The sequence below is a fragment of the Portunus trituberculatus genome, chromosome 2 (assembly GCF_017591435.1).
Source record: "Portunus trituberculatus isolate SZX2019 chromosome 2, ASM1759143v1, whole genome shotgun sequence".
NCBI classification, from domain to species: Eukaryota; Metazoa; Arthropoda; class Malacostraca; order Decapoda; family Portunidae; genus Portunus; species Portunus trituberculatus.
In genome coordinates, this window is record NC_059256.1 from 741,324 (window position 1) to 759,454 (window position 18,131).

At 41.5% G+C, this 18,131-nt stretch overlaps 1 protein-coding gene across 2 annotated transcripts in view; it reads right to left on the reverse strand.

The window, feature by feature from the left end:
• Positions 1-685: 685 nt before the first annotated feature.
• LOC123507171 (vascular endothelial growth factor receptor kdr-like) overlaps positions 686-18,131 on the reverse strand; it is a 43,496-nt gene continuing 26,050 nt past the window's right edge. For both annotated transcript variants that reach the window (XM_045259840.1, XM_045259831.1), the window contains exon 8: positions 686-2,721. In XM_045259840.1, coding sequence (XP_045115775.1) covers positions 2,558-2,721 — 164 coding nt within the window. In that variant the 3' untranslated portion in view covers positions 686-2,557. The remainder of the gene's footprint in view (positions 2,722-18,131) is intronic.

Below are 18,131 nucleotides of genomic sequence, written 5' to 3' on the forward strand. Positions count from 1 at the left end.
CGGAGGGAGGTGAGGGTTCAAGGTCAAGCCGTCAGCCACAGCTGTCTGCAATTAAACGTTTGTTTCTAGTTGACTTCTTTTCTTGAAGTATCTGATTTTAATGTCCATCAAATTTATGCCTGTAAGGACGTAACTATTTCTGAAAAAAAAATTGAGAGCTATATGACCCACGACTCCTCTTGACGCCTGCCAGTTACTGAGTCTGAGTGGGAGAGAGACACACCAAAGGTAAAAATTTATCGAGAAAAATATTCTTATTTTATTTATTTATTATTTATTTATTTATTTATTTATTTATTTATTTTTTTTTTTTTTTGCGTAGACACAAGCATTAAATGATACATAATTTTTTAGGGCGTGAGTCATGCTATGATGCAACCGCACAAGACATTTAAAAATGGCATCCTGATGAGAAGGGTATTTAATTATCTGAAAATAAACTACACCATCTGGTAATTTAGGATCTGAAAAGTTCGGAGAGACAGTAATCCCAAAATAAATCTTGTATCCCTCCAATTGAACTGCCGCCCTTTTTTTTTTTTTTTTTTTTTTGGGAGGGCGGAGGAAGAGGTGAAATTCGTTTAAGTCGGACATTCCCGTTTGTTGGACCAGCCTTTTCCTTTTAGTCCGACTTGAAAAAAAAACTTAATCTCTGTCAAATAGATCCCAAGAGAAAGTTATGCTGTAACATCTATATAAGAATATCTTTATTGCATTAACTTTGAAGAGCTGTGACACAAAAGAAAGGAAATTTATTCCTAATCCAGTGAAAGTTGGTTTACAGTAGACAATGGTGAAGCTTATTATCGACACAAGATAAGAGTACATCCAGAAAAGATAGAGTACCATTATTCTTTATTTCACAAGTAAATTCTATATTCGGGTGCCTAGAATTAATGCAATCCAAAAACAAAGGAATTTGCGTGGAGTCTCTGAAAAGCACAAAGCAATCATCAGCATATCTACACAAGTAAACAGGTTCAAATGAGGAGGGACAATCCCCTAACCAATTAGTTTTATTTAAACACAAAAAAATATTCGCTAATGTAGGACTCAAACAAGAACCCATGGCTACTGCATCAGTCTGAATATACAACTTCTTATTGAACAAAAAAGGCGATCGAGTCTTTCTCAGCAAGAGATGAATGAAATATTGTTGAAGTGTTTTCGAAAAGTTGCCAAAGGTCATGTTGTCCTTAAACAAGTCATCACAAAACAAACGTATATCCTTTTTTCAAGAGAGATATTAGTGAACAGTGATTTTATACCGAAACTGATAATGACCATGTTGCCAACATCTAAATTACGTATTTCATTAATGAACTGATATAGATTTTTAAGAGTAAAGTAAGAGGTTCAAGGATGAGAACTAGATACTTAGCAAAGTTGTAATTAAACGTGTCAATAGTGCTGAGAATAGATTCGAGGGTTTATGTGTTATCGGAAGACCATACAAGATACCTGGGAACGAACCACTAGTGAAAATGAAATTATATGTATCTTTAGAAGTCACATTAAGTTTAAAGAGCCGTCTGAGAAGTCTGACTAGTTAATCTCTGATTTAGTAATATACTCAAGGCATTGGACTTGATACGTTTAAACTTAGAGGAATCACTAAGAATTGCTTCTTAGAGATATAATCAACTTTATCCATTATTACCGTGCCTCGTCCCTTCTCAGGTTTAGTAATAACAACAGATGAATCAGATTTATTAAATGAAATGAGAAAGTTGTACAAAACATTGGGTAATTTGAAAAAGAACGTTGGGCTAACGGTAACTCACGAAAGCTAGAATGGACCAACTTTGAAACCTGCTCGACTATATTTTCCCACAGAGAGGGCATAAGATAAATTCTTGAAACTGTTATTTCTTCAAACGAATAAAAATGGTTAACAAAATCCACATTAATTTAGGAAGGCCAAATGAAAGTCCAAGGGACAAAACTTCAAGTTCAGAGCCAATCAGCACTCTGCTAGAAAGATTAATGATAACTTTATCCTTGGCAACAGAATGATTAACAGGAAAGCCTAGATTATCAAGGTTTTTGTAGTGTATAGTCCCAGTGGTATTCAATTTTCTGTCATTATATACCTACTTTGAGACGAGCAAACAAGCAACTGAAGTCGAGAAAAGAAAGGTTATCTTTAAGTTTGTTATATGCAATTTCAAAGCCAGACAATTGCCGTTTGAGGAAGGTATTCTTGTTGCTGATTTAAGTAATTTGAAGTGGAAAGACAAACAGGTTTTTATTTCTAATTTGCACATTATGTAGCTTATAATTAAGAAAATTAGGAATTACGGTGAACAATTTACACTTAGTTAACAAGCTGATATCTAATTTGGTTTTGTTAAGTCTGAAGTATAACCTGTCAACTTTTCTATAAAAAACGAATAGGTACATTGGGATTATACCTTTCACAACAACACTCGTATGAAAACAACCTCTAGGAAACCTTAACCTCAATAAAAAAGAAAAACATATGAGCTCACTATAAGCCACTGCATGGCAACTTGGTGAGTCCTTCAAAACCATAAGCACTAGTGTTCACTATTTCTTATGGGAGGAGGTTGAAAAATCCTCCAAAGCGTGTAGGTGCTCCCTGCTGGGTCAGGTAGATGTAGATGTTGATAGTTGGAATTAAAGATACGAAACAACAGGGATACCAGCGGACACCTTCACATTTCTCTTGCTCTTTTATACACGTTTCGTCTTCAGGATCTGCAAAAATATTGAAGAACTAAAACACAAATAACAGTAAGTCTTACACAGACATTATAAAAAGTTAAAAGGATAAAAAAAAAAAAAAGAAATTCTAGAAGAGAAATACCAATAATGCACAGGTGATGAAAAATGCAGATTACAATAACACAAGAAAAAAAAAAAAATAAATAAAAAAAAAAAAAAAAATATATATATATATATATATATATATATATATATATATATATATATATATATATATACTGTTGACCCTTGCTAACTCGGACTAATAGGAGGAAATGTTGGTCAGAGAGACGAGACGGACAGGTCAACTTGGACTTTGTAAGAGCGGTGCAGGATTTATTTTAGGACTATCTCTCCAAAACCTTCAGTCTCTAAATTACCAGATGGTGTAATTCATTTTTTTATAATTAAAAATACCCTTCCCATCAGGATGCCATTTTTAAATGTCTTGTGTGGTTGCATCATAGCATGACTCACGCCCTAAAAAGGATGTATCACTTAATGCTTGTGTCTACGCAAAAAAAAATTACATGAATATTTTTCTCTTGATAACTTTCAACCTTTGGTGTCTCTCTCCCACTCAGTGACTCAGTAAGTGGCCAGGCGTCAAGAGGGGTCATGCGTCATTTTCCTTTACTTTTTAAGAAATAACTCCTTACAGGAATAAATTGGCAAGAATCAGAATCAGAAATTTCATACAGAGACGACAACACAAAATAAATGTATAATTGCCAGACAGCTGTGGCTGACAGCTTGACCTTGAACCCTCGCCTCCCCTCCGGCACACGTGTTATCTCCCCCTCCGTGACCTTCACCCTTGCCTCATCCCACGCCTCGCTGCCACCTTGATCATCCTCTCTCTTTATCATAAGACTTCTATGATCTCTTCGAACAGTTTTTTTTCTTTCTCACTACCTTCATCATCACAACTATACATCACATAAATCTCATAATAACAATATTACAAAATATAATTTTGAGGCAAAGGTATAAAGCTGAACAAGACAGTAATAATGCTTTCTGGAAGTCAGTCGAAGTCAAGGCCTCAACCAGTGAACACAACGCCTCTTGGACTACCATGGGATCCACCTCACCCAGCGCTTCACCACTGCGACACCTCATAAGTATCACTTCCCCTCGTCCCGTTTTTTTCCACATTGCCTCCATATAGGATTAGTATTATTGTTAGGTATTAAGTTTGGTTCTTTATTGTTGTATTTATTTATGTGTTATGTATATGTGTAAGTCAGTTTCATGTGTTTCATGTTATATCTATATGTGTATGTCAGTTTCATTATTGGGTTATTAAATAGCTTTTAAGTGCCCCTTTGCATTTCCTCACCAGTTGAACCTGTGTGTTTTTTTTTTTATTGTTATTGTTCACCGGCTCCCCGATGCCAATCTTACCCGTTTAACCGGTGAACGTAACAATTGGCGACCGTGACAGGACCATTATAACCCTTGTTCAGTGTTCCATTTTTCCAGTGACTTTTTTCTGTGATTACATTATTTTTCTTGTGTTTCTGTGGTGTTGTGACTTTGATGTGTTTTTTCTGTGACTTAATCTGCGTGTGGTTTAAATTTACTTTTGTGCGATCAAGTGGCTCCCTTTGGCTTAAAAGTGCTTCGTGACTTTCATTGGTATCGCATAGCAATGGTAGAGCAGAAAACCAGGTAGAAAGGCGTGTTCACCGATAGCACTTATCTCTATCCAAGTGTTGGGATCATCATATGTTCATGCGAATCCTCAATCCCCTCACTTAGCGGATAATTTTTCTCGCTAGTTAGAATTGGCCTTTTTTAACTAGTCCCTCAGACTAATCCGCCTCCTTATCAATAACAAGTCTCAGTACAATTCGCTCCTCACTCTCAAGTCTCGTAACTAGAGTAATCCGGATCCTTTTTAATGCCGTAATTCTCTAGTTTACCCCTCATTAGTGATTGTACTCATAAGTGTTTACTTAAGTATAATCTAGGTAATTTCCAAGGTTGCCTTTATTATCACTCTGCCAAGTTCCTCACTTAAGTAATTCACTTATCATTTTGTTGTTGTTTGTTTAACATCTATTTAATATGGCTTCCGCTCAGTTTAACGTTGAAGATTTTTGTGCTGACCCTTCTCTGGAACAACTTAAAGGTGCTAATATAAAAAGGACCAGTGGAAAGCCATCGCTAAACATTTTGATGTTCCCATCACGTCTCAGATGACTAAAGAGGTCATTAAGAATGTAGTTGTTGAACATCTAGTGCAAGAAGGTCAGTTGCTAGGAAATGCCATAGAAGAGTTAACTCCCATGTCAGCAGCCTATGAAGACTATAATACACAGTCCCCAGGAAGAACAGGATAAGAGTAGGATAAGTCAGTGGGAAATTGAGAAGCTTAGACTAGAATACCGGATGCATGAAAAACAAATGCAACTACAGGCAGGAAAAGAAGCGAAAGAAATGCAACTACAGGCAAAAAAAGAAGCGAAAGAGATGCAACTACAGGCAGAAAGAGAAGATAAAGAGAGAATTTCAGTTACAACTTAAAAGGCAGGAGAAAGAGTTAGAAATTCAGGAGTTAACCCTACGAAATGACGCTAAGTTTAGAGGGAAGAAATAGATATAAAGAAAAGTTAGCAAGCTTTAATCCTGCTACAGCTGCTCCGCTAGTTCCCCCTTTTGATGAATCTGATGTTGACGGGTCATTTCGCGCTTTTGAGAGCATTGCTAATAGGAATAAATGGCCCAAGGATCAGTGGGTGTCTCTCCTTGTCCCCAAGCTAGTAGGAAAAGCTTACAGGGTATACAACGGCCTTAGTGATGAGGTAGAATATGAAGAGATCAAAGGTAACATTCTAGACGCTTACTCTATCACTTCTGACGGATACAGACAACAGTTCCGAAAGTATGTGAAACCAGACTCTCACACCTATGTTGAATTTGCTAGTGAGAAACTAAGACAATTTAAGAAATGGTTAGCCGCCCTTAACATTACCACCTTTTCGGAGTTGCTCAATCTAATGGTCCTGGAAGAATGGAAGAACAAGTTACCCTTTAATATTCTGAGGCATGTGGAAGAACGGGAGAGAGTGATCTTATGTCTGCCGCTAAAGTGGTTGATGCCTTTGTTTTGTTGATGGGATCCCTGGGTTGTAGAGGTCGTGGTTCACTATCTAATGTTAGGTCCTCCTTTGGGGAAGGTTTTGGGGGCGTGGGTGGTATGTCGACCGGATTCTCGCCAAATGCGTATAATTCCCACTGGTGTACACTCTGTAAGAAACCAGGTCACACGATCCAAAAATGTAGACACCTAAATTGCAAGGCCTCTCAACGTCTACCTTCTTTTGTGGCCGCTAAACCTAACACATTTGAGAACAAGAAACCAGTGGCCCTAGCTAACCCTGTCAACTCTCCTCTAGAACTTTATGACTCGTACACGTAAAGTGTCCCTGACTGATGAAACAAGGCAATAAATGTCAAGGTTCTGCGTGATACAGGTGCTGCCCAATCCATCTTAAGGGAAGATGTCATCCCTAATATCAAACAGGCTTTCACTGGGGAGAAGGTGATCCTTACCGGTCTCGAATCACAGCTCTCCTATCCCTTGGCTAAAATTAGCTTACATGCCCTTTCATTTCAGGAGAGGTTGTGGTAGCCATTAAACCTGGTGAACTGCCAGTACCGGGGGTACATCTTGTACTGGGTAACGATCTTGCGGGTAACTTGGCTGTTCTAAACTTAATTGTTTTTGATTCCCCCTTAACAAAAAGTCCCACTAAGACCCTGGACGAAACATCCCCTCACTTCTTCCCAGTGTGTGCAGTCACCAGGTCTCAGTCCAATTCCCCTGCCCTTTCACCACCTCCTCCACCAATGACTGCCTCTACTGACAACTTATACAATAACCTCATTTGAAAGGAGAATTTGATTAATGCTCAGGAACAGGATCTCACTTTGGCTAAGATCAGACATGTTGCCAGTGAGACAAAGGATATGTCTAAATTGCCTTGTTTTTATTATCAGGAAGGAGTCCTGATGCGTGCCTACAGACCTCCTGAACTGAAACAACTAGATACCTGGTCAGAAACACATCAAGTTGTCATCCCTTGTCTGTAAGACCAGCCATTATAGAACTAGCTCATGATGGATTGTCAGGTCATCTAGGCATCCAAAAACCTACAAGAAGGCTCTTCAACATTTTTTTTGGCCAGGAATGAAAAAAGATGTCACACTATGTAAAAACATGTCATATATGTCAAATTGTGGGTAAGTGTAAGGGGTTTGCCCAGTAAAGGTTGAATTAGGACAATACTCTGTAGCTAGACGGCCACGACCCCTTTAGATTCTTTTATATAGACCCGGGTAATAATCTCACCACGGAAAATAACAATATATTTCACAAACAACACCTAAGCAAAACACTCACACCCCAACTTTCACACAACCCTCATTCACACAAGTCATTCACACATTAACAATGGATGAGATGAAGTGCGGGAGTAAGCCTCGACAAGCGACACTCCTGTGAGCAGGTGGTGGCAAAGACAGATATCCTTATAGCTTTCCCGACAGGTAGCTGGCGTTCACACAGGACAGGCCACACGTCCATCGACGACTCAGCTCCATGGGGCGTAGATAAGTTGACCACTAGCGGCAGCAGGCAGAAACCACGGTACCAGAAAGAGGAATCCATACGTGCAAGATTCTAGAGGTACCTTCTCACAGGTATCCGAACCAAGGCACGGCGTAGGCCAGGTACGCCAGACGCTGCAGGTCGAATATGCGCTGGTAAGAGCCGGCAGGCCCTCATGGAAGCTGTCAAAGGCACAGCCATCACTTCACGCCCATGCACACAACATAACACACAACACATATTATACAACCATAACATCCCAAAAATGCTGTACAAAAATTAATAGTATAAACGTCTTACCAAGGGCAGGATGTGTGTGTCACACACATGTCAAAGCAAGTTAACATTGTCAAAACATGAACCCTGACAGTAAGCCTAACGAAGGCCTTGTGCCAGCTCCTCTGACGCCTATTCCAGTTCAGACGGAGCCCTTCGAAAAGATCGTTCTGGACTGCGTAGGGCCCTTACCCAAAACCAAACGAGGGAATCAGTATTTGTTAACCCTCATGGATCCCACTACCAGGTACCCTGAAGCATTCCCTCTTATAAACATCACATCAAAGACCATTGTAAAACATCTAATACATTTTTCACCTCGGTAGGAATTCCAAAACAAATTCAGTCTGACAAGGTAGCAATTTCACTAGCATTTTTTCCAACAGATAGTGAATGAGCTAAACATCGACCATGTAACCTCCTCGGCTTACCACCCCAATCCCAAGGCTGTCTGGAGCGGTTTCACCAAACATTAAAATCCATGATGAAGAAGTATTGCTTGGAGCACCAAGGAGACTGGGATGAAAGTATCTCTTTCCTTCTTTTCGCTTTAAGAGAATCTCCTCAAGATTCTTTAGGTTACTCCCCTTTTGAATTACTCTATGGTAGACAGATCAGGGCGCCTTTCAAAATATTAAAAGATCAATGGTTTACTCAAAATACTCCTTCAAGCCCCAGTGTGTCTGACTACATCACTAACCTTAAGAATCAGTGAAGTCAGATCTTTTGCCAATCAAACTTCCTCAAATCTCAAACTAATATGTAACAACAACCAGGAGACAAGGTTTTACTTTTCTCCCCACTCCAGGCAATGCTCTTCACAGTAAGTTCATGGGACCTTATGTTGTGGCTCAAAAACTAAGTCCATTAAACTATGTGGTCCACACTCCTGACCTTCATAAGGATTCCCAAGTAGTTCATATCAATCTAATGAAACCTTACCACTCCAGAGAACCAGAGGACGACTTGTCTCGCACTGTACCTGTATGTCTGGTAGGGAAGGAGTCTGGTCCTGTGCCCCCCAAGGAACAGTCCGACATCGAATTCCTCTTCTCATCACCTAAAGGACGCCTCTCAAACAGCCAAATCATGTCCAACCTTGATGAGGTTTTTCTTTCCTTAACACCTTCACAACAGTCTGATCTTAAAAAGTTATTGCTAGACTTTTCAGAAATCACAGGTGACCTTCCAGGACTTTGTACTACTATCCAACATGATATAACATTAATATCTAATGACATCAAGCCTATAAGACAACCAGCCTATCGCATTTCACCCATTAAAAGAGACTTGATGAAAAAGAGGTAGACTATCTGCTCTGTCATCACCTTGCAGAACCTAGTATATCCCCTGGGCTTCTCCTGCCTGTTAACATCTAAGCCAGATGGTAGTAGTCGATTTTGCACCGACTACAGGAAATTAAATAAAGTGACGGTGCCAGACTCCTACCCATTGCCCTTGATAGAGGACCTTATAGATAGCATAGGAGTAGCCAAATTTGTAACCACCATAGATTTACTTAAGGTTACTACCAGATTCCCTCTCGGACGAGGCCCGAATAATATCCGCCTTCATCACCCCTTCGGACTATACCAATACACAGTGATGCCCTTCGGCTTGTCTAATGCTCCCGCCACCTTCCAGAGGGCTATAAATTACATCACCCAGGACTTGGAGGGAACATCTGCCTATCTGGACGACCTGGTGGTGACTTTGGACGACTGGGTGACACATCTGACCCGTCTCCGGAGGCTGATGGGTCGGTTGCAGGAAGCCGGTCTTACAATCAACCTGGCCAAGTCCACCTTCGGGAAGTCTACGGTGGTCTACCTGGGACATGTGGTGGGAACGGCAAGGTTCGCCCCAAGAGAGCCAACGTGAGGCCATCCTTGGCTTCCTGTCCCTACCACCAGGAAAGCTCTCATGAGGTTCTTGGGGATGGCTGGTTTCTACAGACGATTCTGTAGGAACTTCTCCACCCTGGCCGCCCCCCTGACGGACCTTATCAGCACTTCCGTCCCCTTCCACTGGACCCCGACCTGTGACCAAGCCTTCCAACATCTCAAGGCGTTCCTCTCCTCGGAGCCAGTGGTCTGGACGCCAGATCACTCCCGCCCCTTCCATCTACAAGTGGACGTGAGTGGAGTTGGAGTGGGTGCTGTCCTCCTACAAGCGGACCCCACAAGCGGCATCCTCCATCCCATCGCCTATCACTCCACCAAGCTGAAGAAACACCAACTCAACTACTCCACCATCGAGGAGGCTCTGGCACTCGTCCTGGCGCTCCAACGTTTTGAGTGCTACCTTCATCCTGGTCCTCAAACTACGAAGGTCTTCACCGATCACAATCCTCTGGCCTTCCTTCACGCCATGAAGAACCGAAACCAACGCATTCTTAGGTGGGCCTTGTTAACTCAACCCTTCAACTTGGAAGTCCACCATATCAAGGGGGTGGACAACATCATCGCCGACGCCTTATCAAGATCTCCCGTCTCACCTCCTTCATGAGCCCATTACGGAGGTCTTAGGGGGGAGGAAATGTTACGGCCTGCCCGTAACATACTCCACTACCATCACCTCCTCCGCTTGCTACCTCGTTCGCCACCTCTCCACCTCCCCTTCCACGTCACCGTCTCATGAACCTTCCACGCAACCGTCTCATGAACCTTCCACGTCACCGTCTCATGAAGCCCGCTACTGTCCCGAAGTTGGATTCACGCGGCCCCATTCGACTCAAGCGGAAGTGTTAAGCAAGCTCCCTGCTTTCTGGAAGTCAGTCGAGGTCAAGGCCTCAACCAGTGAACACAACGCCTCTTGGACTACCGTGGGATCCACCTCACCCAGCACTTCACCACTGCGACACCTCATAAGTATCACTTCCCCTCGTCCCGTTTTTTCCACATTGCCTCCATATAGGATTAGTATTATTGTTAGGTATTAAGTTTGGTTCCTTATTGTTGTATTTATTTCTGTGTTATATGTATATGTGTATGTCAGTTTCATGTGTTTCATGTTATATCTATATGTGTATGTCAGTTTCATTATTGGGTTATTAAATAGCTTCTTAAGTGCCCCACTCTGCATTTCCTCACCAGTTGAACCTGCAGTTTTTTTTTTTTATTATTGTTCACCGGCTCCTCGATGCCAATCTTATCCATTTAACCGGTGAACGTAACAATTTCTTGTAATTGTATTTTCTGAATAAAATAATAAACATCATTTCACTTCAAACAAGCCATTTAACTGACGTCACAAGGGTATTCAACGAGATGCATGCGTGGCCAGTCACCCGTCAGTTTGCTGTCGGCTCCCGCTTAGTGCACACCTTCACTCTGCTCTGCTCAGTCTGCTGCCGGCTTCTCCGAGGAGTTGCTCTGGTTAACCTACCTACTCTACAGCCTACCCTGAGGGTAGTTGTTCTTCTATAGCGATCTGAGGATCGTATACGACACATACATGTACGTTTTTATGTGTTTGTTCTTGGCTGCTCATGGTGTTTTTTGTTGGCAGACTACCGCTTTGTCCTGTCATGGCGGACCACCTAAGCCAGTGTCAGGAAACGCCGAGGCGTTCCTCTTCCTCGTCCGTAGACAAGAAACGGCAGAGACGTGAGGATGACGTGCCTCGTGGAGAAGTTAAGAAAAGGAAGGAGAACGCTGGCTCCACACCTCGGCAACGTGATGATGACGTTCCACCCCCAGCTGTTGTGGGTCCCAGTGGTCATAACGTAAACAGTGCCGCCGGGGACGCAAATTATGAACGCTTGAGCTGCCTGTTGGGCAGTTTAATAGAAAAACTTGACAAGAAGGCAAATGCTTCTCGGAGTGGTTTTACTGGGATTCATGACCTCTCCTCTTCAGAGGGCGAGGATGGCGAGTTTTCAGAGTGCTTGCCAGACCCTCTAGACAGCCTTGACACCTTGTGCTCCCCGCTATTTAGTGGCGCAGATCCTGAGGAAGAGATGTTTACTCAGGCCTTGGATGAATTTCTGGAGTCTTCCACGGTGAGGAAAAGAAAGGCAAGCCGTTGGCAGACCGTCTGGCGTCTATTCTTAATGATAGCCTAAGGCGCCGTCTTTCTACAGAAGGCGTCAAGACAGCCTGTAGCAAGATTAAGGTACCTAGTAATGTGCCAAATATGACGGTTCCTGCAACTAACTCGGCCATTACCAAGGCCATGAGTGTCGGTGGCAAACTTTTGGACACAAGGATCTGCCATACCAACGGTGTGCTCGTTAAAGCTTTAGTTCCTATCGCGCAGTGCATCAGCGATATTGGTGAAAAAATAGAAAAACCGATCTCCTCATACTTGGGTGATTTAAACAACAGTCTCAGACTTTTGTCCTCAGCAGTGAACTACTTAAACCAAGTCAGGAAGGAAGTTGCCCGCATCCACGTTAATGACTCTGCCCTGGCGGAGTTATGCAAGTGGGAATGCGAGGTAGGGCGAGACGAGTTGTTCCCTTTTGATGTGATCAAAAAAGTGTGAGGAGATACATAAATCCCGGAAGTTGGGCAGACCATCCTTCCGACCCTACAAGTACAACAGGGCCAGGAGGCAAGTTCCCCACAGGCAAGACTCAAGGAGGTCCACCTACCCTCAGACCAGACAAAGACATTCACAGAAGTCTTTTATAGGCCACAGAGCCCCTCAAGGAAGGGGCATTCAGGCCTACAGAACTCCCCAATAATTCCTCCTAAGGTAGGTTTACAAATATCTCCACATAATACCCCAGAAAATTTTTTGGGTGGTAAGATTAATATGTACAGTCATGTATGGCAAGCCCTGTCTTCAGATAACTGGATTCATGAAGTGGTGAGCGGTAAGATCCTAGAATTTGATAATTTGCCTTTTCAGGAGTCTTTACCTAGGCCTCTGAATCTATCTTTTACTGATCAAAAGGCACTGGACAGTGCTATGCTACACTTCATCAATCATAAGATAGTGGAGAGTTGTGAGCCCACGAATAAACAGTGTTTTTACTCCAATATTTTCCCTACTCCAAAGAAAGATGGCACATGTAGAGTAATTCTGAACTTGAAAGAATTTAATCTTCATATCAGATATGAACATCTTAAGTTGCACTCTATTACAGATGTTATAAATTTAATACAACCAATGTGCTTCTTCATGACTATTGACTTTAACAACGCATACTTTTCTGTGTTTGTAAAACCTGAGGAAAGAAAATGGCTCTGCTTTATGTGGGAGGGTCAACATTTTCAGTTCACATGCTTGCCTCAGGGGTTGACTTCTGCCCCACGTATTTTCACAAAATTGCTCAAACCAGTCTTAGCCCATCTTAGGAAACTTGGAATAACTATTTGTTGTTATCTAGATGACTGCATCTTTATTGGTGCTTCGGAGAAGGAATTGATGGAGAATGTGAGATATGCTGTATTTCTTTTTTTTTTTTTTACTCCTTGGGACTCACAGTTAATGTTAAAAGTTCGTTTTGGCTCCCACTCATGAGGTAGAATTTCTTGGAATAATTCTTAACTCTGTCAGCATGACTGCAACACTACCTCAGCGTAAAAAAGACCGTATCAAGGATCAAGGTATCTCTTTACTCAAAAGTGAAGTTTCCTTATTTTCCCTAGCTTCTTTCATCGGCCTCGCCATAGCTGCAGCTCCAGCTGTTAGTTTAGCTCCTCTCAGGTATAAGTACCTAGAAATTATCAGAAATCAAGGACTTAAGCGGAATTTTGGCGACTACAATGCCAAAATTTTTTGGATGACCATTCTAGGGAGCTAATAACTTGGTGGATTAATAACGTTGACTCTCTTTCCAAGTCATTGCTTTCTTGTCCACCTCAACTCGAGATACATACAGATGCCTGCCTCACTGGTTGGGGGGCATCAGTCAGTGAGTTAACGACAGGGGGTCACTGGGCACACGAGGAACTTGACCATATAAATTGCTTGGAGTTGAAGGCTATCTTACTAGGACTGAAGTCCCTCTGCAAAGACTATAACCAGACCCATATCCGACTTAGATCTGATAATACTACTGCAGTTGCTTGTATTGACAGGGGCGGTAGCACAAAGCACTCTCTAAATTCTTTGATTGAGGAAATCTTTACTTGGGCTGAGTCAAGACAAATCACTTTGTCAGCACAACATATTAAAGGGCTTGAGAATGTGGAGCTGATAGAGCGTCAAGGGCAAAGAATCTAGATGGAGAATGGATGCTAAAACCTAAAATTTTTCAGTTACTTTGTCATGTGTTTTTATTCCAGACATTGATCTTTTAGCCTCACGTATAAATGCTCAATTGCCTATAGTAGTTCCACTCTATGAAGCCCGTTCAGGGCAGGGCACATTCTGGAATTCCCATGAGTGCGACGTTGCCAGTTCGACTCCCAATTATCATATTAAGTACCGACAACCACCCATCTGTTGATCTCTCTCTCTCTCTCTCTCTCTCTCTCTCTCTCTCTCTGTAATTATTATTATTATTATTATTATTTTAATTATTATTATTATAATTATTATTATTATTATTTAGGTAGTGTGGAAAAGTCAAAATGAATAATAATAAATAATACTCCGGCGCATTAGTTTTTGGTCCTTTTTCTCTCAAACTTTCAGAAAACTCCTTTTGTGTGTGTGTGTGTGTGTGTGTGTGTGTGTGTGTGTGTGTGTGTGTGTGTGTGTGGGTATTGTTACGGTTTTACGTACTTCACCCGGCTGCGGTTAACTGCTACAGATCATTACACTGTTATTCTGGCAAAATCGCCAACTTTGTTACGGTCAGTACCATGGGGAATATAAAAACTCCACCGAGTCCCCACTACTGTAACTCACAGCCGCCGTAACCCTCAGGTTCTTTCAAGGTCGCCAACAGTGTATAATTTCCCCCACTGTAAGGGAATCTCCTCAGCAACTCCTTCTCCTCCTGTACCCAACCAAGTAGAATTTATAAATGGTAGATGCTATGTGTAACAGGGCGAGGCCTTAATACCCCCTAGAGAAACAGCCCACAAGGACAATTCCACCCACTTCTCTATGAAGTATTAATGCCTCTCCGCACGCCTTGCACCCAGGCTGTGATGGTTCACAGACTGGGACAAAACGTGCAGTATATATATATTAATATACTATCCTACTACAACAGGTGCATCCTAACACCTCTCAGACTGACATCCCTGGCCTACTACTACTGCAATATATGATGTGTACAGCACATCCGGTGATGTACACACAAGCCCAGACACCACCTACGGGTGACACCAGCTATACACGAGTCCAAATACTCGTCGCAGAAAAAGTCTGGCGGACGACAACTATGCACCACTGGCCGACATGAAGCCTCTCAGCCTTCAAAGGTGTGCGTGGCTACTACCACTACAATACAGTTTATTACTGAAACTATCCAAAAGATGGTGGGGGCACACAGCCGCCCACCAAACCCCACTGGTGACCACGGCCACCAACAAAACAAACAGGACGAGACAATGCCGCGTCTCTCCCACGCGTTGCCGCCACAATACATAGTCCAAGAGCCAGGGGTCATTTATTTATTGGAAGTGACCAGGTGTTTGAGTGTTATTTCCTTATAGGGTATGGCTTGAAGTATCAGAAAAGCCAATCCTTAAGGTTAGCCAGTGGTGGACGAGGTCATGAGGTCAGGTCAAAGTTAAACTGCATGCCAAAATTTTACGTCTTAAAAATTTTATTCAAACTTATGTAACTCACTTATAAATAAAGCAACTGACCTGGGGTTTGTGGCAAATTAAAGGGTGATAATAGTTCTTTCTTTCATATTCAGTAAGTAAAATACCTAGAAACAATATTTAACTGCGAAAAAATAAAATGACAGTCGGAAATAGCAAAAAATTTTACATACATAATAATATAATTAACTGTAATTTCCTTAATTACACACTTATATAACTATAAAATTTACATGTTATAGAGAATTTAATGGGCTATACACTGAACTTTTAAAAAATACGATTGCTTGAGTTGTTTGAGCGTGAGAGTGAAAATAGTGAGCAGCAGTGTAGTGTGCGGTGGCAGCGTGTGACCTCCAGCCACCCGCATTTATCTGTGTTGACGTAGAAGTGAAGGCTAGTTACATTTTGGTAGTGAACAGATATTTGGATGGGAATTTTTGGAAGATTATAATTAATTGATATTAAACATTTAATAATGGGTATTGATATTTAGTGAAAGCGATTGTCCATACATTTAATTATTTCACACGAAGTCATATACCTTTTTTCTCTCACGCAAAAGGCGGCGACAATTTGAACCCCAGGACCATACAATCTTACCCTATAAGAAGAAGCCTTCACTTAGAAATTTTGAATACAATTTATATACAAAAGAAGATCCACCCAATCTTGATAATATGAAAAAATGGATCAAATATGGATGTTAGCATGCTATCTTCTGAAAGAGACCCCAATGTGGCGAGGATGGAACTCCTTGACCTATAAAGATACTTTACCACAGCAGGCTATAGGTTATATGGAGAACATTGATCTTCCTCCAACACGACTCGATGTGGTCCAAGAAACACTTCGCTTAGCACAAAGGGTGGCTGGGGAGTGTGGAGAAAATATGCAATCGTTCATTATGACCTTGGTATTGCTAAACCTGCACTCCAAATACAAGCCCAAGAATCACCAAGATATGACAATGTATTCATTTGTATAGGCACATTTCACTTATCTTTGGCTTATTTTGCTTCCTTGGGTTACATTCTAGATTCATCAGGAGCTGCTGAGATTCTCAGCAACTCAGAGGTCCTTGCTTCTGGGTCAGTACGCGGCTTCCTAAGTGGAAAACACTACAATCGCTGTAAGAGATTGCACCCCCTTCTAGCGACAGCCCTCCAGATTCTACATTTTCAGAGGTTTACAGAAGAATATGGCCCGGTATCAGATGAATTCAGAGAATTATTAACTGCGTTCTCAAAGGCACCATCACAAGAAGCTCTTTCATGCCTTCTAGAGAATGAAGTCTGTAATTTATTACTTGAGCAGTATACTGCTTACTGTGAGAAGACAAGAAAAGGTGATCATGGGAAAACAGCCATGTTCTGGATGATTTATGTAGACCTGGTTCATTACTTTTTGCTGTTGGACCGTGCTTGTAGAACAAATGATGTTGATCTATATATCTTCATTCTCAGTAAAATATGTCCAATATTTTTTGCTACACATCGTCCCAATTACGCCAGGTACACCACTAGATATCAACTCAATATGATCAATATGGACAGCACACATGAAGGAATCCGTGCCAACTTCGAAGGTGGAGCACTCTCTATTCGCCGTACTTCAAAGTCCTTTTCTCGCTGTGCTGTTGATCTCACGCTGGAGCAAACAATTAACAAAGATGCAGCATCCGTCACACAGGTATTTCTGCCTTTACCCAGTGTGTGAGAGCCAGAAAGCGATGGACTGTAACTCGGTCCATGAGAGGAGCAGTCTTTGCCTGCCTTCTAGATATGGCTGCTATTACCACCAAAGATGACATAACACAGAAACTGAAGCCATATCGAATCAAGCGTGACAATTCTGACTTGGAAAAGCTCATGAAATGCCTGGAGGACACCATGAACCCTTTCCAGGACAACCTTTAAGACAAGCTCTACTGTCTTAGTACTGGTCGGGCTGCATCAAGTGAGGTACAAAGAGACTTAACAAATCTTGAAGAGAGAGGTGGTTTAATGTATCAAAATTTTATCAATGAATGTCAAGAAGATCCTACACGTTTTGAAAGACCAATAAAGAAGAATAAAATCAAGAATTTTGCAAGTGATGCATTGAAAACAAAAGTTAGTGCAAAGGATAAGACAATAAAGGAGGTTCGCTGCACTCGTGATCTCTTTGGAAGATTACTCTATCTTGGACTAACTGCAAATTTAGACCTAAAGTCAATCCTCTCACATCCACTGACTCCTGTCCCTTTTTCTCTATGTCATATAACAGGAGCTATGAACAAAACAGAGAAGTCAGCTTTGATGAGAGCACTAGAGGAAAGGGTACCAAATAACAAAGAGCTATTGGATAATAACACCTATATTATAGATACTATGTTCTTCTTACGCACTTTACCTGAACTACCTCCAACATTTGGTGGTATAGCTAAAGTAGTTCTTGAACGTGCATGTTCATTTTCACAAGATGTACACATAGTCTCTGACACTTACAGAGAAGGACCCTCAATCAAGAGCTTTGAGAGGGACGAGCGTGGGAACTACAGTATGAGTTCATACCAAATTACAGGACCATCCCAAAGAAGACCTTCCAACTTTAATTCAGCACTATTATCTAACTCATTCAAGAATGGTTTGTTGAAATTCTTTAAGAATGAATGGATGTCTGACAAATATGCACCAACATTAGAACACCACACAGTATACTTTGCTCTGGAGGAAAGCTGCTATCTCTATACAGCAAAAGATGGACATGTTGAGCGAACTGAAGTAGTGGACCTTCAGAGTTCCCATGAGGAAGCCGACACGAGAGTTATATTGCATGTTAATTATATATCT